General features: G+C 56.3%; 1 protein-coding gene across 5 annotated transcripts in view; it reads right to left on the reverse strand.

Moving 5' to 3' along the window:
• CAPZB (capping actin protein of muscle Z-line subunit beta) overlaps positions 1–21,588 on the reverse strand; it is a 131,240-nt gene that overhangs the window by 18,429 nt on the left and 91,223 nt on the right. For all 5 annotated transcript variants that reach the window (XM_039229015.1, XM_039229017.1, XM_039229012.1 and 2 more), the window contains exons 3-4: positions 19,017–19,138; positions 13,893–14,006 (exon numbers count right to left, since the gene is read on the reverse strand). In XM_039229015.1, coding sequence (XP_039084946.1) covers positions 13,893–14,006; positions 19,017–19,138 — 236 coding nt within the window. The remainder of the gene's footprint in view (positions 1–13,892; positions 14,007–19,016; positions 19,139–21,588) is intronic.

Below are 21,588 nucleotides of genomic sequence, written 5' to 3' on the forward strand. Positions count from 1 at the left end.
CCCCCCCCCCGGCCCCCCCCCCCCCCGTTACGTGCTTTACAGCTTGGCTCTGCGAGTGAAGCATTAATTAGACAGGGACCTCAACAGGTTTTTGAAAATTTATTCTTACCTACTGTACTTTGATCATAATGACATGAAACAGGAAAAAAATAATTTTTATGTGGTTCACGTTTATGAGTTTTTACATAAAGGCTTTTGTGGGTATTTTAAGAATGTGCTAAAATGTTGTCTGAAACCACATGAAGCCATCTGAGGAGCCGCCCGCCAGAACTAAGAGCACACATCTGGAAGCACTCTAACTGGCCTTTGTATATTTAATGAGTCAAATAGTATTAATATTGTTTAAATGCTAACATGCCATTTCAATAAGGTGGCCCTACCATCGCCAGCGACCCGCTCTTGGGCCTCGCACGGCAATGTGAATGAACGACCCAGTGCGGCCCGGGACCGAGAGCGGGCCAGCGCTCCATCACTTCCAAAGCCCCAGCCCTCAAGGGAGGGAAGGCGGGCCCAGTACCAACTGCCACGACACTGCTGTGTGAGCCCGAGAGGCCAGGCCCAGAGGTCCTGCGGGGGGCGCTGGTCAGGCGGACAGCTCAGAGAACTTTTATTTAGAGAGACCACACAAGCAGGTGAGGGGCAGAGAGAAAGAGACACAGAATCCCAAGCAGGTTGTGTGCCATCAGCGCAGACTCGAACTCACAAACTGTGAGATCATGACCTGAGCTGAGATCAAGAGTCAGACGCTTAACCGGCCGCGCCACCCAGGGGCACCCAGCTCAGAGAACTTTAAAACACGGAGGCCCGAAGACGGGAGCAGAGGCTTTTCTTGGCCCTGGGGACCCACACAGGGAGAAGAGGACGAATGATCTGTGAGCTGGACAACAGGCGCAATCTGCAGGGAGACTGTGCAAAAGCCACGCTGGAAAGTCTTGAACCATGAGGCTGTGGGGCCCCGGAAGCTCCAGGGATACCCACAGCGGGAAATGACAGACAGGGGCCAGACTGTGCTGCTGTCCACTGCAGAGCAAACCCCTTCCAGCACCCGCCACAGGGCTCCACGGTCTCAGTGGCTTCTAAGACTTCCCCAGTAAGGGTAAACACTTCCTTCCTTCCTTTCTTTAAAAAACTACCTTAAATTTATTAGTTTCTCAATTATTATTCTTTTTCAAAGTAAACTCTACCCCCAACATGGGGCTCAAACCCATGACCCCGAGATCAAGAGTCACGTGCTCTACCAACGGAGCCAGCCAGGCACCCGAAGGGTGAACATTTTCTAAGGCGATGGAATTGGACAGCTTGGTCTAAGAAGATGGGACCGCTGGGCACTGGCTCTGCAAGTCTGGCCCTCTGAAAACCAGGACCTGATCTCAACAGGCAGGTACAGGCTTCATACACTCCCCACATCGGGGCACCGCCGGCCAGCTCTGCACGGGACAAGCTGGGAGCAAACAGCACGCCCAGCGGGGGGGCTAGCATTTATCGGCACAGCCGACTACAGTTAAGCATCATCTGCTCCAGTTTACTCCCTATCACCAGTTACATCCCTGAACTGGGACCAACTGAAAGCCCGACGTGCCAGTGAATTCTCCTCTCCTTGGAGTTCAGTGTCATTTCTCCCAGAAGAGACTCTCCTGTACTTGAATCGTGTCACAGTTATAGGTACAGATTCCGTGTCCATAACTCTCCAACCACAGGACTTCGGTGGGGGGGGGGGGGGGGGGGGTGCAGAAAAAAGAGGGAAAACAGAATTCACGTACTTCACACTCAAAACGACCTGCTTCACCAAAGAAGAAACGAAACTATCTCGGCTCCCGAGGCTTTACAGAGTGCGTGGAGCCAAGCTGTGCATAGACCCTAATGTGGAGACTCGTTCTGGGACTCTGTGCTCTAAGTATGAAGGATCCGAGCCCCGGGCTTGGGCAACACTGGACTGCAAACGTAACAGGGAAGAGGGGAATGGCATGGATGTGACCTCATTGGCTTTCACTCCTTCCTTTCAAATCGCCCCCCAGGGAGAAGAGCCAGATCCACACTTCTGCTCCAGAGGCCCCAGCAGGTGATGAGTCACATGCCACGACCCCCCAGAAGAGCCGCAGCCAGGACTGACTTGCTGGGAGTGGGGCCCTTGCTGGCTTCACTCAGATGTGCTCTTTCTGCTCGATGTGGGCTGGGCCGGGAGGCTGGAGCAGACACGGCCCTCGGGCAGTGCAACGTCACATGTAATGTGGAGGCTCAGGCCGTCACCCCAAGGTCAGATATGCTGGGGGTATCATAAGCCCCCCAGATGCTGGGGTGTGAGGGGCCTTCTTCGATGGTCAGCTTCATTAAATATGCCAAGAGGAAGGCAAGGGTATTTACTTGGCACCAAGGTGGTGCCAAAGACTGGCTTCCCCTTTGCAGCACGAGGCAGCAGGGTCACAGGCTTGCAGGGTCCTCCCTAGCATGGGCTGCCCAGGCTTTGGTGGCCTCATCAGGGCCTGTATGAGGTGGACTCTGAGCACCACAGTGCAGATCACCAACACTTTAATCAAGTTGGTCAAACCTCTGCTTGCACACCTCCAGTGACAGAGGACTCACTACTTTAGCAAGGCCATCATTTTCATTTTGGACCTTCCAACTAGTTCTCGCTGGGCTGGAGTAAAAACTTCCACCAACTGCCCACTGGAACCACACAAAATAAGAACTTAATGCTCTTCCCTCCTGTAGTCCTTTTAAACATCTAATGATAGCTTACAGAAACCACAAGACTTCTCTGGCCTTCCCGTTAGCTTATTCCCCATAAAACAGGAATACGTCTTTACATCCCTGCACCGTGGTTATCCCTGCGGTAAGGGGCCAAGAACAGACCTCGGCACCCAGGTGCTGATCAATGTACGGCAGAGTCCAACACGGCTCTGGGGGAGAGGCTGCCCCTCCGTCCGGGAGCCTGGGAGTGAGGCAGCTTTCCTGGCCTTGACGCCGCACTCCTACGGGCACATACGAGCCCATACTCCTCTCCCCCGGAACGGGTTTTCTTATGCGTGGTCATAAAATTGCCTCCCATGTCCTGCATTTTTGAGACTCTGGTGCGCTGGACCGGAGAATCCCACTTACTACTCTTACCTTTTCTACTTAATTCTCAAAGACATGGCTTCACCACCTCCGTGTCTCTGAGGGGCTTGGGAGCCTGCTTTCGTCCGTGTCCCGTCCAAGCCACCCTTCCCCGGAGGTCTCTGCACGTGGGAACACACACCGAGGTAGGGTGCGACCAGGGGAGTATGGAACCAAGTTCCAAACTGAGGGGCCCAGCTTTCCCACCCAGCTCTATAAAGTCCTGGCGGCAGGGGTGACGCTTCTGTGGAGAAAGTGATGGTCGACTTGGAAGGAAGCACGTGGTCTGGACACTTCTTCTGAGGTGGGAATTCCCACAGGTTCCGATCCGACTGGAGATGAAAGGGGCCATCAGGATGGATGCGGGAGGGACAGAGGGGAGAGATGACGTGTGCTGGCTGCGATGCCAGAGTTCACACTCTGCAAATGTTTAACGTCAGTCCAATGAAAACAAGGGGAATCCTTCTGGTACCCTATCCGAAGCCAGGAAGACTGTCCCTTAAAACATCCCAAATTGTCAGATTCCAGAGATTCTTCCTTCCCTGCTCTGTGCCCTTATGACTCAGCTGCGGTCTGTGGTGCTTCTGGGGTCTCCCCGTGTGGTGGCAGTTAAGACTTGGGGGGCACTTTACTGTGACTGGCACTTGGTCACGACGGTAACGAGGAGGTCCTGTGGGTGCCCATCCCAACGGATGCTCTCGTGCTCGTTGACTGACTTCGTGGCAGAGACGGGGAGAGGGAACCCCAGAGGCAGAGCTGCTCCACTACTGGTTCAGGTCTGGTCCCAGAACAATGCCTTCTGGTTTCCCCCCAACCTAAAAAAGATCCTAAAATTCCCAGCTCCCAGCAGCAGTTTGTTTTTCTGATCATCCTTAAACATCCTTACAACACAAAAAGGCACCTGGTACCCACAGGTGGGAATGATTCAATTCTACTCCAGGAACAAAGAAAGATCTCCAATTTGCTTCGAGAGGCATCTAAAACCTGTCCTTGCAGGTTTTCCTTGGAGCGCAGACCCACATTCCTTCCTTGCTGGTTCCGAACTGGCTGCCATCGAGAGGCGAAGCGTCCTCCCAGGCCGACGGAAGGACGGGGTGCTGCCCGATGGGTACAGCTTCTGGAAAGCCCACAGAGAGCTGCAGAACAGGCTGACAGCCCCAACCACGAGGGCCTGGGAAACGTGGGCTCCCCCCGCCCCCACGTCCCAGCCTCCATTCGGAGGCATCCAGGAGCCCGCCCAGGGAGGGAGCGGGAAGGGAACAGGAAACGGAGCAGGAGTGTGGGCACCAAGCACACAGCCACCGGAGGCTGTTGGCCTCCCTAAGGCTCCTTCTCTCGGGGCTCGGAAGGGAGATCTCTCTCCTCCTGACCCTTCCTGCTCTGAACTGCGCTCAAAGCCGTGTCCTGTTTGCTCAGTGAGCACAGTCCTGTACCCACTTCCCGGGGGCTGGCTCGGCTCTGCGCAAACTGCGGAAGGGTCGGCTCTCGGCCCCGGGCGGGCAGATCTGCCGCTGAGACGCCACTGCCCTTGCGCCAGGATGGAGACCGACTGTTTTCACCGTGGTCCGCAGGACATGTCTGAGTCTGCCCGTGGCCATGGCACAGGTATTCTGTGGAAACGCCTTCCAGGGCACACAGGTGCAGCAATCCCCTGAGCGAACATACCAATCGGCTTAGGCACGTGTGACTTTAATGCCAGTTGCATCTCGAAGCGCACATCTGGACCGCGGCTGCAGCTCTTTACGGCCTCTTTACGAGGATTTTTTTTTTCTTTTTTTTTTTTACTTGCAGAGACACAACGGAGGCCTCCCTAGAAACAAGGGTGCCGCCGCCGCAGGGGCCGCAGATGTGGCTCTGGGATCCGACCAAGCCGTCCACACTTGGCGCCACTGTGACGGTCGTGGGGCCTCCAGAGCCCTGCCACAACCCTGGCCATCCAGAGTCGCAGAGCCACCACCATCATCAAGAGCCGCTGTTGTGGGGAACCTGTTCTGCGTCAGGGGCTTTGCACACGTTATTTTACCGTTCAGAAAACCGAAGCCCAGAGAGTGGAAGACACATGCCCAAGCCACAGGGCCGAGAAGAGGGCCACTGAGACCCAACCCGGGGTCTGGCTGGCCCCATGTGGAAGGGGCACCGTGGCCGGGCAGGTGGACAGAGGGGCTCAGGGGCTCTGGCTCAACCTGCGAGGCTGATTTAGCTCAGATGAACACTCACACGCACACCACCATGTACACCACGCCGGTTCTGGGAAGGAAGTCAGAGGAAGGAAGCAGGATATCATGGTGCGTGGCCAGGAGGCTGGGGCCCCCCTTCGCACCCTGAGCTAGGAATTCTGGAAAGGAGGCTGCTCCTCCGCCTCACTGAGGCAGCGAGGGTCTGCTGGCTGAACCTTGTGAAGACCACCTGCTCTTGATTCATGCAGAGAGCAGCTCCCCAGAAAACATGGGTCTGCCAGGAGCCTGAGGGTGGGGGCTCAGCCAGGAGCACAGCTCCATCACCAGAGGGAGCTGATCCTTCCTTCCCGATGGGGTCTTCACCCCAACACTTGCAACCGCATGATCCAAACCGTGACCATGTGCCGTATGCTGGCAAGAAGGCACAGATTCTGGAGGAATCGGAGCCCCTGATGCTGATTCGGGGGGCTGCGCAGAGCCCGATGCGGGGCTTGATCTTAGGAACCATGAGACCGTGACCTGAGCTGAAACCAAGAGTCAGACGCTTAACTGACTGAGCCACCCAGATGCCCCTCTGGGGCCTTCCTTTAGCAGATGAAGATCAGCTGGCGTACCAGGGCAGCCAGAACCTGGGCTGCAGCCTGAACATGGCAGACGAAGGGGCCCTGCCGGATCACTCCTACCCCCGGCCTCCAGGCTGGGGGCAGCATGCAGGCCAGTCTAGACCCTCTCTCCCGGGGCTCTAGAAGCCGCAGCAGCGCTCCCGGGAAAGCTGACCTCGCACTGCGGGGGCAGGACGCGGACCGGCTCTGCTACCCCGGCAAGCAGACAGCCCCCTCTCGACCTGTCTCCCTAGTCGATTAAAACGGCACAACCGAGGGGGGCATGGGTTTCCCCCTTAACTGCTTCCAGCGCTTCCACACTAGCCCCAGGCTGCGACAGGCCGGGTCCCATGGGTGGTGGGCGGGTTCCCAGAGGCCCCCCGTTCGCGTGGCTGAAGGTACAAGGTCTGCGTGTGAAAACCCAGGGACTAACGACACGCGGAAAGCCAGACACAAGCCCCGTCCTCGCCCGCAGCCCCTGGAGGGCGGCCTGTGCCGCACCCGGTGCCAGCCGCTGGGCCCTGCTGGAGACCCTGCATCGGGGGAGAGGCCCCAGCTCGGGGTGGGAACAGAAAGCTTGATGCATTCAGCCATTCAGACCCACCTGAAGGGGCAGGGCGTGAGGGCCTCATCTAGCTCCAGAACTTTCTGAACCATCTCCCATCACCCCCACCCCTGTCGTTTTCACCCACTTCACAGTGGGGTTGGGACTCCTGAGACTGAAGGTAAGGGCTACCTGTTTCTGGCAGCGGGAAGGCACCGGGGGACCTTAAAGCTACAGATTTTACCCGGCCAGACAGAGGGACGAGTAGTTGGGACCCAGTAGCCAGATTAAGGGAAGTCTGGGGTGGGATGCGTCCACTCATGGCCTCCCCGAGCCAGCCTCCAAACTGCTTATGGAGAGTTCCTGAGGACGCATTTCAGAGCTGGCCTGTGTACTCCTGGGACCCTCCAGAGCCTTCCTGGTGCACAGAGAATGACCCAAGGCCCACGCAGGACAGGGGCCTGGGTACCTCTCACCCTGCTCCAGCCTCCACTCAGTGACCCCACAGCCTAGCCACGTCAGGACGGCCCAAGGGACTCCCACTGCTCAGACCACGGGCTCACCCGCCCTGCCCCTCCCAGGCCCCACGGCTGAGCCTGGGCTCGCCACGACCACCCAAGGCTCAGCAACTCACTAAGGGGCTCACCGGACTCAGCACAGTCTTGCTCCCCACCAGGAGTTATTCCACTGGAGGGAGATGGACCCAAGGAAACCAGACACAAGCTCGCAAGAGCTCGTGGCTCCTCTCTGGGGTCAAACAGGACATGCTTCATTCCTCTAGCAAGGACTCCCCTACAGGGATGCTCATCAGACTCGGTGACCAGGGTGTTTACAGGTAGAGGGCTCCCAACCCAGGACATACAGAATTCCAGGCTCCCAGAAGGGAGTTCAGCATAAACTGTGTTTGTGCAGAGAGTTTAAGCATCACGAGCCATTCTTAGCAGGGAATGGTGGGAACCGTCCCTGAAGACCAAGTTCCTGGACGCCAGCCAAGGGCCAGCCTGGCAAAGACAGCAGCCCCATACCGGCTACTCGAACTCTCTGGTGCACAAGGGCAAACCCACGGTCATCCCCGCACAACTGTACCCCTAATCTAAAGTCAGCCTCGTCTGCTCTCCCTGCCTCCACACCTGGTTTGGTCCTTCACAGAACTTAGCAAATTGCACAAGCACTTTGTTTCCGGGTGTGCACCCGCGCCTCTTCAGCCTCTGTTAAAATGTGAGCCCCGTATTCAGGGCGCCAGAGTGGCTTAGTCAGTTAAGTGGCTGACTGGTGATTTCGGCTCAGATCATGATCCCAGGCTTGTGGGATCAAGCCCCACACTGGGCTCTGTGCTGGGTATGGAGCCTGCTTAGGATTCTCTCTCCCTCCTCCTCGGCTCCTCTCCACCACTCATGAGCGCTCTCTAAAATGATAATAAAAAAGTGTGCCCCCTGAGGGCAAGGGCTGCACCTGACCCACTCCCTGGTGCACCCCGCGCTCAGGACACAGAAGGTTCTCGGTATTTGTGGAACGATGGTAAGGCCCAGCTCCTCCTGATTCTGTAGCCAGACACTCATGTCTGATGAAGAGGGGAGAACCCAGGGGCTCAGGGCGCAAGGTCTGGGAAGGGAACCGGGGACACGGAGTTCCAAGGACTTGGGACACCAAGGCAATAAGCCTTTTTCACACACGATTACAGACGCCATGCCCTTCCTGGGTCAGTGCTGCCCAAGTGTCAAATGACAGAGGGACAGAGGATGGAAAGAAGTAACCACAATTCGTGCATAGCCCTAGAGAGGGGAGAAAAGGCAGGGAGCTGGGGGGACCCCATCCACCCAGCACCCTGGCCGCTCCCAGGGAGGCTCGTGGGTTTCTGGGCTGCCACAGGGACGCCAGCCTTGTTTCATTCTGTAAACTTCTTCCAGACAAGGAGGGCTGATTAGAAAACCTAATTAAAGCTTTTGAAGATTATCTCAGGCCCGAAGCAGGGGAAGAACACGACATGCCTTCCCGCCCTGTGCCTCCACCCCCGACTCTGGCCTTCGTTAAGCTTTGATTTCAATCAATTGCACACCCACTAAAATTAACTTATAAGGCCAATAAATTGCAACCGCATGTTTGACGGTATGATATGCTGCAAGCCAAGAGCCAAGGATTGCAGAGCACGGGGCAAGATGTCGGGTGCGGGCGGGAGCAATCAGCTCTGGAAGAAAAACCTGGCCAGCCCCTGTCTCAGAACATCTGGTCTCAGCAGAATCCAGGCTGACAGAGGCCAGGGTGGGGCCCGGTGTGAAAGCCAGAGGTGGGAAGGATTCTCCAGGAACCCGGAGAACTAAAGCACTGAGGCTGGGGGTCATGGCAGCCAAGTGGCAGCTCACCCCAGGCGGGAGGCCTCTGACAGCAGTGGTGCCCGCCCTGCATTGAAGGCCCCACTCCCCAGTCTCCCCTGAGATAGATGCATCATGCAGACCAAGCAATGGGGTTTTGTGATGAGTCATCTAGGCCTGGACCTAAACAAGTTTGCCAAGAATGAACGGGATGAGATCCCGCGAGCCGGCCACCCAAGGGCCTGCCCTTTCTGCTACCTCTCCCCACTCCCCAAGTGCTATGCAGGCTCCGGGGACATTGCCTGGACTGAGCCAGGCACATGAGCAGAGGCGGGACACCATGTTGGGGCCTGGCAGAGAATGGAGTAACCTGGTTGCTGGTGACCAGGGTGGGAGGGGCTTGGGTGAGAGCAATGAGACATCAGGATGGTGACCCCACCCAGCCCACCAGCAAAACAGGCTTGTCCCCTAAGCATGTGTAGCAAATTGACTATTTGGACCTAAAATGAGGGCTGCCTGGGTGGTACAATCAACAGTTGTTGGACAGTTACTCCCCTGGGGGAAAGCTGCCACCACACCACTGACAATGGCAAAAAAAAAAAAAAAGACATCAATAAACATGAGAGTGACTGCGGGAGCTCTCGAGAGTCAGGCAAGCAGGGACCTGACCGGCTTATGAGGGGCCCCTACTTGCCTCCTGCACACCCCAGCTGAGGGCACATTTATTCCATGATGGGGGAAGGGGTGGGCGTGCAGGCAGGAGAGGGGGTGCCACGAACCCACTCGAGTTACAAGTGGAGGGTCTGTGGGTCCATCCATCCCTGGCCCCAGCTCCCTCCCTATGACCACTCTGACCAGTTCCAACGGCTCATAATTCATCCTAATTCTCTGCAAAGTCAAAGCCTTGATGGAGCCCGGACCAAAGCGGCCCCCGCCCGGCCTGAGGATGGAATCCAAGGCTCTCCCTCAGGATGTTAACGGAGAAGCTGTAGTTTCTCAGGGCAGAGCGCAGCCTCTGGGGAGACAGCGAGCACTCCGTCTCTGGAAAGGCCTGGGTGGCTCTGGATGCCAGGCCCAGATCACAGGCGCTCACCCTCCTAAGGAGAAAATCAGGAGCAGGGACAAGGTCAATACGTTCAGGACAAGCAGGGGAGAGAGGGGCGTCTGCCAATTTGCTGGAAGACAAAATATCCTACAAGGTCAGTCTTCAGGCATAAGCCAACGGGGGTGGCAGTGGAGGGTGGGAGGAAAGGGCACTTCAGGTGACAGAGCAGACACATCTCAGCGGCCTTCCCAGCACGGCGACGGCCCCTCCCACCAGCAGTCCACACAAGACCCTCCCAGAAGTGTTTGCCGCAGAAGGACTCTGGGCCTGACAGCCGGAGCCTGGCAGTTTCAGTCACATGAGAGCGTCGGTGGTCAGTAAGTTGCACACACAGCAAGGCCAGTCGTAACTCTGACCCATCAGGATCCAAGAAACAAGAAGCAACTGGGGTCGTCCGGAACCAAAGACCAGGCTGGCACAGCGGACGGGTCTGCTCTTCATGCCCCTCAACACCTCTGGGGCGCAGCCCACGCTCCAGTGTGGAATGGAGGCCCCGGAGATGCCTCTTCTGCTCTCGTGGCGGCGGCACTTTTCTGCCTGGCAGGTGGGTCTGCTTGAGGCTCTGGGCATCTCCTGCCAGGCCTGGGACACAAGCCACCTTCCCGGCCCCTCACGGTGACCTCTGCCAACACGACGGGGACGCAGGTGGAAGGGGAGCTGTGTGGCTTCACTCGCCGGGGATGACAACAAACGAGCCTCTCTAATGGGAAGGGCACAGAGCTGAAGGGTAAAGGGAAGGTGTGCCTAGTGCCCCTCCAGCCTGTGCAACGATCTGGTCCCCGGAACACCCAGGTAACCACTGGCTTGTGCTCAAGGCAGATAAACAGTCTCCTAGCCCCCGGCTGACTTCTCTCTAGTCTCAGGAAGAGAAGAGCTCAATGTTCTGGGCTGTACCGTGGTCACCAACGTAGCTGCCACCGACTCAGGGCGCTCTGAGAATGGGAACTTCAAGAGGTGAACAATGTACCAAGATGTTAAAAAAAAATTTTTTTTTTTAAAAAGGGAAGAAAAGAGGGGGAATATTTTTGTTTTCATAATTTTTAGCCCAGAAATGTGTCCCCTTTTAACTCGTCATGTGTGGTCCAGCTGGGAAAGTGCTCCTCACACACAGTCTCAGGAGAGAGTGTCCTCGGTGCTCTGATAACAGCGGGAGGTCTGACACAGGGCTCTGGGTCCCCAGTGACAGCTCTAACTGCCACCCACGTGGTGGCACCCGGGGAGAGGCAGGCCTCCCCGCACCTGCACCCAGAGGCCCAGGACTCACCCCTCTCCGCGAGCCCAGCGCACAGATGCTCTGGGCACAGAGGCGCCTCCTCTGGGCTGCTTTTCATGCCTGCCAACAGCCACAGCACCGCAGGGTCGGGGCCTCTCCAGGCTGATCTCTCACTCGGATGCAGGAAGCAGTCCCGTCAGTCCCTCTCCACCCCACGGCGGGGTCAGCACCCCTGCAGGGGTGGGCACGGGCTCACAGACGTACACCACCTTCAAGGTAGACATTTGCCGGGGAAGGGAAATCTCCTCGGCAGACGGCGTGAGGAGATACGGCCAGGGAGAGAGTCCCAGGCCTCGCCATCCCGGAGCGGGGTGATGGAAGAGCCCACAGAAGGCACACACCTAACAACGACCACTATATATGTGAACCAGCAAGATGGGAGGGAGGGAAAAGTCAAAGACGGAGCGGGACTCTTCCTCAGGTCTGGCCACGAGTCTGAATCACGTCATTCGGGAAATCTCAGCTCTGACCCTTAAGTCTGAAAGAAATCGGAGCCATTCTCATTCTGACCCTTGGAGAATCGAAGAGGTACCCGCACAGGTGGCCTTCTGACAGGCCACTCTTTCCTGGCTCGGGCATGGCCGGCCCCCTCTGGGCATCAGACCTCAGCTCCAAGGTCACATCCTGCAGAAGCCTTCCTGACTGCTCCACTTAAAGCAGCGAGTCACTCTCCACCCCACCCCTCAGTGGGGCCCCTCATGCCGTCTTCCCACAGGGGACACTTCGAGAGGGCAGAACATGGTCTGCCACGTTCAAGGCCGCACCCCCAGTACCTGGTGGGCACCTTCAGGGCTGGGCGACTAAACGAATAGGCTTTGGACTCTGGGGCCGGATGAGGATGACTTCCCATCCCAGGCCCACGGCTCACTGGCTGCGTGAACTTGGGCAGCATGTGTCGGCTCTCTGACCCGGCCACTGGCTGGCAGAATGGGGACGACCCACTCACTGTCACTGGCCGGCAACTGCCGTACCACGACGTCCCTCTTGTTACCAGGGCCACCCGCACCGCACGGGACGACTCCACTTGGGAGTCCTTGCCTGAGAGCCACGCTGTCTTCCTAGCATATGGCCAGGGGTAAAGGGAACAGTAAGAAGCGACTACAAATAAATGAGACAGTGGCATCCCCTCTCAGTCTCACTGCACAAGCAGCTGGTCCCCGACGGTGCGGGTCTGGGCCTGAGAGCGCTTTCAACACCGGGATTGGCTTTAACTGTGAAAATCAGCAACTTTAAGCAAACACGCACGCATGTCCCAGCCCTTTCCCTCCACGTCCTGTGGCGAGTCAGGGGGCGTCTAGGAGCCCACGGTCCCCCCCTCTGTAAGGAACGGACAACCCTCTTCCCCAGAGATTCTTTTGGGGACGAAAGGTAATATACAGTCTGGCACGTGACAGATACCGAAGATGAAGCCGAGTTACACGGAGATGCATTCAGGGGCGACCCAAATGCTTCGGGCCCCCCGTTCCCGGCTTCCTTGGCGCTGGGTTTTTGGATTCCATGCGTCTGTCATGGGGTTTCTGTCTGTGTGTCAGGCTGAGAAAGTGTCACTTTGCCTCCTGAACCAGCTTCTAAAAGAAATTCTTTGCTAACTGTGTTGTAGCAAATCTGCTGTGAGCTGGAAGCTGACGCAGACTGTCCGCAGGAGGGAGTCCTGACATGGCCACCCTGCGTGTGTCGGCACCAGCTCTGAACGGCGGTTCCGGCGTCTCGGATGCTCTGCTGCTCTCATGTCCCCTCCTGCCTATGGCCTAGACCCGGGTGGGGGGGGTGGGGACCAACGGCGGCCTGAGGGCCAGATCCCACCCACTTTAAGGCTCAAGAGACGGTCTTTATGTTTTTAGAGGGTGACATATATATACAAAAAGAAAACACTGAGGGTAAAGGACAGACGCTTATACGACTTGCGAAGCCTAAAATTTTAGCTTGCCCTGGGGCCCTTCACAGAAACCTCTGCGGATCCCTCTCCGAAATGCCCACGTTTGGGGTAGTGCATATTTTACGGCTGCACTCTATTTTCGGTACAGAACTTGATTTACGGTGAAGATTCTACTGATTAAGGAAAAAAATGCTTCAGAGGCTAACCTCCTTTGGGGCCTTTCCTTGCAAGGTCGATCAATTAAGTAGCTGCTCGTTTTGGTGGAGTGGTGGGCAGGGAAGGACCAGATGGAAGCAAAAAAGGGACGTAGGAATCTAAGCAGACGCGGCAAAAACGCTCTGCAAGGCAGAGGCAGTGACACAGTGGCTCAGAGAGGGGTGGCCAAAGCCCACCAGTAGGCCTCCACCGCTCCCCCGTGGTGGCTGGTCTGAGGAAGGGATCTCGGAGCTCCAGGGACAGGCTGGGCAGGCCTGACTGATTCCTGGCTCTGCCTCCGGCCTCAGGCAAACACCTTAATCTTTCTGAGCCTTCATTTCTTCTTCTGAAAAACAGAGACTCTTTCAGCCAGCGATCACGTCTGTGAGGGTGTGCCAGGCCGTGCAGAGAGCATCTGGCACCGTGTCCTGTACACAGTGGGCGCTGTCCCCGGGCACCTGCTAGTATTATGAAGCACGACAGGGGACCCGCACAGGCAGGTCACACATGGTAGTGCTCCACCACCTTCCGAGTCCCCTTGTGACGGACCCGGTTGCCAGACTGGCACCCAGCATCCTGCGCGAGTGCTCGGTTTTAATTGGTGAGGTGAGCCAGGTGACAGACTCAAGGAAGGCTGCTTGGCCTGGGCCACACTCCCCTCTGTGATTTACGGATCAAAGCCGCAAGAGCTGAAGTGCGAGGGGAGGGAGAAACTCACAGGTCTCGATACTGGTCGAAGGCATTGTTGGCTTCCACCTCCAGCTTCCTCAGCCGAGCAGAAGGCATGGCCCCGTCTTCCAAAGGAGGGTCATACTTATTACTCCATGGTGACCTGGCGGGGAGGAAGGAGAAAGAAATAACATGAATCATTCCAGAAAGACACGGCCCATGAGCTATGAGCCCAAGCCCCAGCTGCCTGACACTTTGGAGGCAAAGCCATGATCCACAGCAGTTTCCAGGCCTTGCTCGAAGTTTGTAGAGCAAGGGCTCAGAGGCAGACAGGCCTGGGCACGAACCTCGAGGGTCATCTCTCACTGGCTGTGAACTTCTGGCAAGCGTCTTGACTTCTCTTGGCCTCCCTTTCTGAGTGTATAAAATGAGGCTACCATTTGCTACGAGGAGGCTGTTGTGAGGAGCAAAGGAGAAAAAGCACCAAGTGCCCAGACCACAGCCTGGCATGTACTAAGTGCCAACGATGGGACACCTTCTTCCCCTTTTTCCAATTTCCCTGTTCTCACCACCGTACTGACCAACAGATGCCCCTCTCACCTCCCTGACCTGCTGGCAGCTCTGGATAAACCTTTACTCCAAAGACCTTCCTATATGACTAAAGATCAGAAGAGAAGAGAGCTGTCAGTCACGTAGGCAGTGAGATACTCAGCCCCACAGGAACTGCTGGTGACGCGTGAGAAAACCCGAGGGGTCTTGTTTTCTGTGGGAACAGGACAGCCTTCCCAACATCCCATGGGCGCATATAAAGACAGCCAAGTAATGAGAGCCAGCCTCTCTTTTTCCAGCCCAAAGACTTCCCACATTAAAAAAAAAGTATTTTGCCCCATCAGGAAAGCAAGTAATGGCACAGAGTACTGGAAAGGGAGCTTCAGGGGAGTGTCCGCTCATTAATTCCTGCAGGTGGAGTTCAGAGAAAGAATGAGAATGAAAAGGAGAGAGGAATGGAGGGGGTAGTGGGGGTGCCACGGGCTGTGGACAAAGTCCTTCCCAGTCCTGGACGGAAACCCCTCGACGTCTCCGCCGTAAGAAACACAGGCTGCCTTTCCCACTTGGCCCGCTGACAAGCAAGCTCTGCGTCGCGGAGAGCTCCAAAGAACCTTTCAATGTGGGACTGATGCTATGGAAAAGGGGGGTCGCTGTCTTCAGTGTTAATGAATTCTGTGCACAAGCATCATTCTTCCAGGGGACACGCCCCCTCCCCGCACCCCTGGGCACCCCCACTAACAAATCACAAGTCTGGAACCAGAGTGAGCTGGGTGGCCGCTCCTCCAGCTGACTTTGCACACAGGCGCCAGGAGGCGAGTGCGGGAAGAGTCACCGCGCCTGGTTCCCAGCGGGGGCTCTAGGCGGTAGTGGCCCCGGCCACTTTGAAGCCCAGGGAGTCTGTGAAAACCCTTCTTTCCAAGCCGGCCATTCCTCTGCACCGTTCTCCTCTCTGCTGGTACAGAGACTTCACAAGAATGGGGTAGGATGCTCGGTGACCACCCTGGACTGGGCGCACAGCACAGAGAAAAGTTGTCCGATAAGCTGGGACCCATCTGGCTTAGGGGGCAGGGGTGAAGCTGACATTGAGCACCCTCGCATCCTGGCCGAGAGGCCTCTCCCTTCCAGAGCACGGTTGATGCGTCTGTTCTTACGTTGCAGCATGTTTTCTTCATTCCCCTGAACTGTGCTCAGAGAACTCTCCTCCAAGACAGAAACGTTCTCTAGCATCACTGTGCAAAATGGCGGCCACTGGCTTTGGGTTGGGCTGCTGAGTGTCTTCGATGGGGCCAGAGCAACCAAGGGGCTCTGTTTTTCGTTTCACTCAATTTGAATTCATTTAGACAACCAACTGAGGTTCCAGGAGGGCTAGTCTTTCCTGTCTTCCTCTCCACCGTCTGCTCAGCACCTAGAACATGCTGGCACCCAACCACACGCTCACTTCAGAAAGCTGTTGGGAGAAGGAATCAATCCTCACCCCACGCCCACCCTGTCCCCTCACTCTCACGTACAGATGTCTGTCTGCAGGCCTCGAGGGAGCCTGGGGAAGGAGCCTGCACTGCCTGCCTCACACCCTGGCGCCCGGCGCAGAGCTCCCGGGGCGGGGAGCATGGGGGACGGGCCGAAGCCTTACTGCACGGGGTGGGAAAGAAGGACCCGAGGGCATTCTGCTGGTGGCCCTCCAACCAGCAGAGAAGGAAGCCACCCTCTGCCTTTTCTGAGGAACAACAAAGGCCTCCCAGCAGATCCTGAGACAGAGGTCTAGTGGAGGGGCGCTGCCCCCGGCATGCTCACGTGTCCACCAGGCTTGGGGCCTGCACTTGCCAGAGGCCAGCGGATGAGGATCCAAGGCCCCCTCCCCGCCCCCCACGTACCCCTCTCAAGACGTCCCAGCACACTCCTGGGTCTGACCTTCGTTTTCCCAGCTACACAGCCATCGCCTTCCTGTGGGCCTGGAAGACCCTCTCCGACTGGCTTTCATTTAGAGGCGACCTGATTAGACACAAGGGCCCATCTCTCTTGCAGACCGGGGGCCTGGAATTTTCAAGAAGCCTGTAACTCACATGTCTCCTGGCTCACAGACAACAGCATGTGAAGCTGTTAGTCCTGGAGCCGGGGTAATTGTAGCTGGGGGAAAAATCATAACATTACCCAGAATATTCTCAGTGGAAGGGGCACTCAGAACACATTTAAGAGCTTAAATGGAGGCCATTTGAAAAAAGACAGATGGACAGGAACGGTTAGATTTCAAAAGTCAGGCCTTTCATTTCCCTCAGAGAATGCTTTTTGTTTGAGCTAACAGGTTTCAAACAGGGCTGCTGGCAATGGTCACGCCATAAGGATCTTATTTAAGCAAACGATCAAACACAGTTAGGATGGAAATGTGCGTAGAGAATGAGAAGACCTTGAAGTTTTATACCGAGAAGGGAAAAAGGAAAGAAAAGTCTTATGCCCCGACACCCCGGGGCTCCTCTTTGGCCGAGGTCCCCCAGGCGGTGCCCCAGGAGTGCGGGAGCCGGTGGGGCAGCCTGCAGGGGCTGCGGGCACTGGGGAAGCCCGGCCCGGGCACAGACGCTGGGTATGGAAGCAACCCCAGCTGTCCCCGGGCTGCCGCACACAGCTGCCTGGAGTTTTCAGGTGGAAGAAATACAATGATAGCACCTCTAGGCCGGGGGCTCCCGCACCCGCACCCCCACCTCATCCAGCCCTCGCTCGCGAACTCCAGGCCATCACAGCTTACCCGACATCTCCAACGTCCTACCTAACAGTCATCCCAAGCTCCTCCCAGTCTTCCTCATCTCAGTCCGCAGCGGCCCCCACCTTCCAATCCCCCTCACTGCCACTTCCCCCGCGCCCCGGCCCTGCAATACTGCGGCCTCTTGTGTTGGATGGCTGCTCACCACCTCCGCTCGGGGCTCCGGTGTGGACGGGGCCAACATCTATTCCTGACCTACCTTCCAAGCGAAGCTGGCAAAGGAGCACGATTATATAACACTTGTCTAGTCTCTCTGTAAAGTCAGGATCAATGAAGTCTTCGTAATTCACACCAGGGTCTGTGCCATTCAGCACTTGGCCTGTGTCCCTTCTTTTAGTCCTTTGTAACTCTGTGCTCCACCCTTCTGCCCTACTGTGCCCTTGACCTCACCCCAGCCCCGGCATTCCTGCCAGGCATGAGCCCGACCGGCTCAGCTCCGGCCTGGGACTTTACACCCAGAATGCTCTTCCCCCAGACCCGTGCCTGACCGAACCTTCTCGTCAAGTCGCCTTTCACACATGACCACTAACAGAAGTACCATCCCGGACTTTCCATCCTGCCTCTCCTTTTGTACTTATTTGATTCACTTTTCAATCTTGATGACCTCTGTGTTTGCTACTTGGCATCCTCATGGGGGTGGGGGGGGGGGAGACACGGAGGTTCCGCAGAAGAGGGACTTAAAACAGCGCCGGCACACACAGTAGAGGCTTACCGAGACGTCCCCGTGCGTGCAGTTGGAAAGAATGAAGACCCTGATTTCCAGATTAGATGTGAGAAAACCGAAGACCAGAGATGGTAAGTAACCTGTCAAAGGCCTTGTGGCTACAAGGGTCGTGCTGCTTTGCAGCCAGCGTCGTGGCTCCAGGTATTTTTTCCCTGCTTCCATTTCTCAGATGCTGCCCCCTCCCCCAAAGAGCATCAGGCTGAAGCCCTGAGACTCAGCCCTGGTTCTGTGGCCTCCAAATAAACCTAATGCAGACTGCATCCCTCTGCCATTCTCCAAGGCACTGACCACAGCAATCCATTACAGAAATGCTGGACACTTTAGGGGTTCCTGATGTTTAACAGGAAGGATGCCTAGACACCCTTAAAAACCTAGTTCACGTGTCACCTCCTTCAGGAAGTTTTCCTGGAGTTTCCTCAGCCTCTTCTAGGCTACCCTCAAATTCTTAAAAAAAAATTCTTTTTTAATGTTTTATTTATTTCTGAGAGAGAGAGAGAGAGAGAGAGAGAGAGAGAGAGAGAGAGAGACAGCATGAGCAGGGGAGGGTCAGAGAGAGAGGGAGACACAGAATCAGAAGCAGGCTCCAGGCTCTGAGCTGTCAGCACAGAGCCCGAGGCAGGGCTTGAACCCATGAACTGTGAGATCATGACCTAAGCCGAAGTCAGACGCTTAACCGACTGAGCCACCCAGGCGCCCCAAGGCTACCCTCAAATTCTGAATGAGCCTGGCCCTGGCTACACGAATCACATCACACAGCAGCCAGCTGCTAGGTGCATCTTCTGTGTGACCAAGAGCTCCGTAATGTGCACGCACTACACCTTGCCCTCAGCAGGACTTAACGCAATTACTATTCTGTAACAAGAGCCGCCTCCCGCTAGACAGTCAGGGCTGGGGCCCTCTGCTCACTGCTGGATCTCCAATGCTTTCTGGAGGCACTCCACCAACAGCCAGTGGTTTACCAGAGGGCAGGATGGATGACAGGAAGGGATGGTGGGTGGGAGAGAGGGAGGAAAGTCAGAGAGAGAGAAGGCCGATGGGTTGGGAGACTATCAAAGTTCAGGGACCCTCGTGCTGCTGGGCAGGTGACAAAGGCCAGTCCGGGCCCTGTCTGGTGCACCTGGCATTGCGTTCTCGGGGCGGGAGCTCACCTGTACGAGTCCCCATCTCTGTTGTAGTCACACAAAAGGTAATCCTTTCCCACCACTTTGTCTCTGGCAATTTTCAGGGGCTGGTCAACAGAAGACAGGAGATCTTCACACAGACTGGGGACCTGGCAGAAAGAAAGGAAAAGGCAGAACCGGGGGGTTAAAACAACACGTCAAAGCCAGGTTGGTTAATGGCAACTGGAGCCGCATCGTGGTCAGCATATTTAGCATCTGGCCCTTGGCGCCCTGCCCGAATTATGGGCCTGCTCTTTTCTTTTCCACATGTGTCTGACACCGGCTGTGTCCCTCCATAAAGAAGCCTGTTCTTGAATTACGGCGGAGCGTGATTTCCAGCACAGCCTTCCTTCCAAAACTGCGTGCAGCTTCAATTACCTGGGCCGCCGGGGTGGTCTGGTACATTTAAGTGTGTATATGCTTGGTATTGGTCTCTGGTGGGCAAAGTACAAGCTCAAGTCCCGAGAAGAAGATAAACATTTGAAATACACAGGAATCCAAAGAACTCTGAGAATAACCCGTCCGTGCTGGAGAACTCCCACAGGCTCCCATGCTGGGTGGAGTTTCCAGTACTTTCCAGGCCCCTGGCCAAGCATTACCAGGTTGGCTCGCGGAGTCAACCCTACCTGCCGCAAAGGTAGCTGCACACCAGCTTCCCCCAGCGCCAAGCTCCAGCTGGCTTACCTCAGGGGGACCCACGTGGAGCCATGTCACCGAGGAGGGCCCCCCCAGGGCCCAAATCCCAGGACGGATGCTGCCGACTGTGACACGTGGCCCTACTGGTAACCAGGCCGCTGGCCTCCTCCTCCTCCTCCTCCCAACTCAAACATCAATTTCCACCAAAATATTCCAGGAAGGGATGGCAGCACTTTCAGAAATGGATTCCTTCGTGCCTGAGTCACTTCCATGCTGTATTTTCAATGTGCTGACTTATTCCTTTCACGGGCCTGGGTTTATGGAGGCCCCACCATATCGTTTACCAGGCAAGTGGCTGCCAACTGCACCAAGAGCCTTTCCAAATGGAAAAGTTAAATCACGTGGTGAAGATCCCCAGCAGAGCGGCTCGGCAGGGGAGCAGACGGCGGGGGCAGCTCCTGCGTTCCTCCAGAAGACCCCTCCCAGCCTCCGGGGGCCTCTCCAGGCACCTCTGCTAAGCCCTAGGGTGCTTCCGAGCAGCCTGTCGGGCCCTGGCTGGCACAGCCGGAAGACGGTGACCCTGTCTCGCACGGACTCCAGGACCACTGCCAGTCACCTAGGCTCCCAAGAGATGTGCGCACCACCAACTCCTGTACACAATCTGCAACGCCTGCCTGTGTCCCCAGCCCATAAACACACACAAACACAACAGGGCCATTTTCTTCCTTTTTAAATTTAATTTAATTTAATTTTTAAATAATCTCTACACCGAATGTGGGGCTCAAACTCACAACCCCAAGATCAACAGTCTCATGCTCTGCTGACTGAGCCAGCCGGGCGCCCCAACATAGGGCTGGCAAATCAAAGTTAGTTTTGGTGACGGGAATATGGTACCCTGCAATGTCTCCAAGCATCTGTCATGTACCACACCAGGCCTCTGTACACGGCAGACGACCCCCAAGAGCTCACACGCACGTTGTGAAGTAGGCCTGTATTATCCCCATCTTACAGGTTAGAGACAGTTGAGGCCCAGGGTTATCAAGCCGCCCACGGCCCACACCAGAAGCAGGCGGTAGCCGCAGAAATCTCCCCCTCTGATGGTAAGCCTGATTTAAGAGACACAGAAGAGGAAGGAGAGTGAATGACCAAAGCACACTGTGGTGGCAAATAACCTCCCTGCCCCCACCCCCTGCTCGGCAACCAACAGCCACGGAGCCCGGAAGAGAGTGCGGCTGAGGCAAGGAAGATTTTTAACAGCTTCTACCCAAGGCCGCTGGAATTTGGAAGTGGCCTTGCCTTCCTGCCACAGGCCTGGCAAGATGGCCCTGGGCACCTGTGTGCCGTCCAGCATGACAAGCCCTTTTCCTAAGCATCACCATTCATCCTGTGGGGCCGCTGCCTCGGCTTACCTGCTGGGCCCTGACTTCTCCTTGAACCCCATTCTAACTGGGTGGCGCCCCGGCACTGCTGGCCCAATTTGTCCTGGATTGTGGCAGAGAATAGGCAAACAGGCTCTGAAGCGCAACTTCCTGACCCCGCTGCTTATTGTCCTCATGACCTTGGGCAAGTCATTTTTACTTCTCTATGAAGACTCAGTGTCCCTATCTGTAAGCGAGGATAACAAAACCAGCTCATCATGATTTGGGGAATCTCAAAAGACAAGACTTCGGCATCCCATACGCTGTCCAGCACAGGGCGTGCATGCACCCTGGTATCGGACACCGACGCGCCCACCCTCCCCGCTCTGTACCCGCTATCATATGCTGTCTGTGACTCTGATGGCAGCGCCACAGGTCCCACCTGGCTTCACCACGCGGCTTCTTCGGGATCTGGGTAAAAACGGGCCTTGGAGAATCCAGTTCTTCTTGCCCTCGGTTCTGCCTGGAGCCACTTGCTTCCCCTTCCCCACCAGGCCTTGGCAGTG

This window comes from Hyaena hyaena, unplaced genomic scaffold, assembly GCF_003009895.1.
Source record: "Hyaena hyaena isolate Hyena2069 unplaced genomic scaffold, ASM300989v1 scaffold_35, whole genome shotgun sequence".
Taxonomy (NCBI): domain Eukaryota; kingdom Metazoa; phylum Chordata; class Mammalia; order Carnivora; family Hyaenidae; genus Hyaena; species Hyaena hyaena.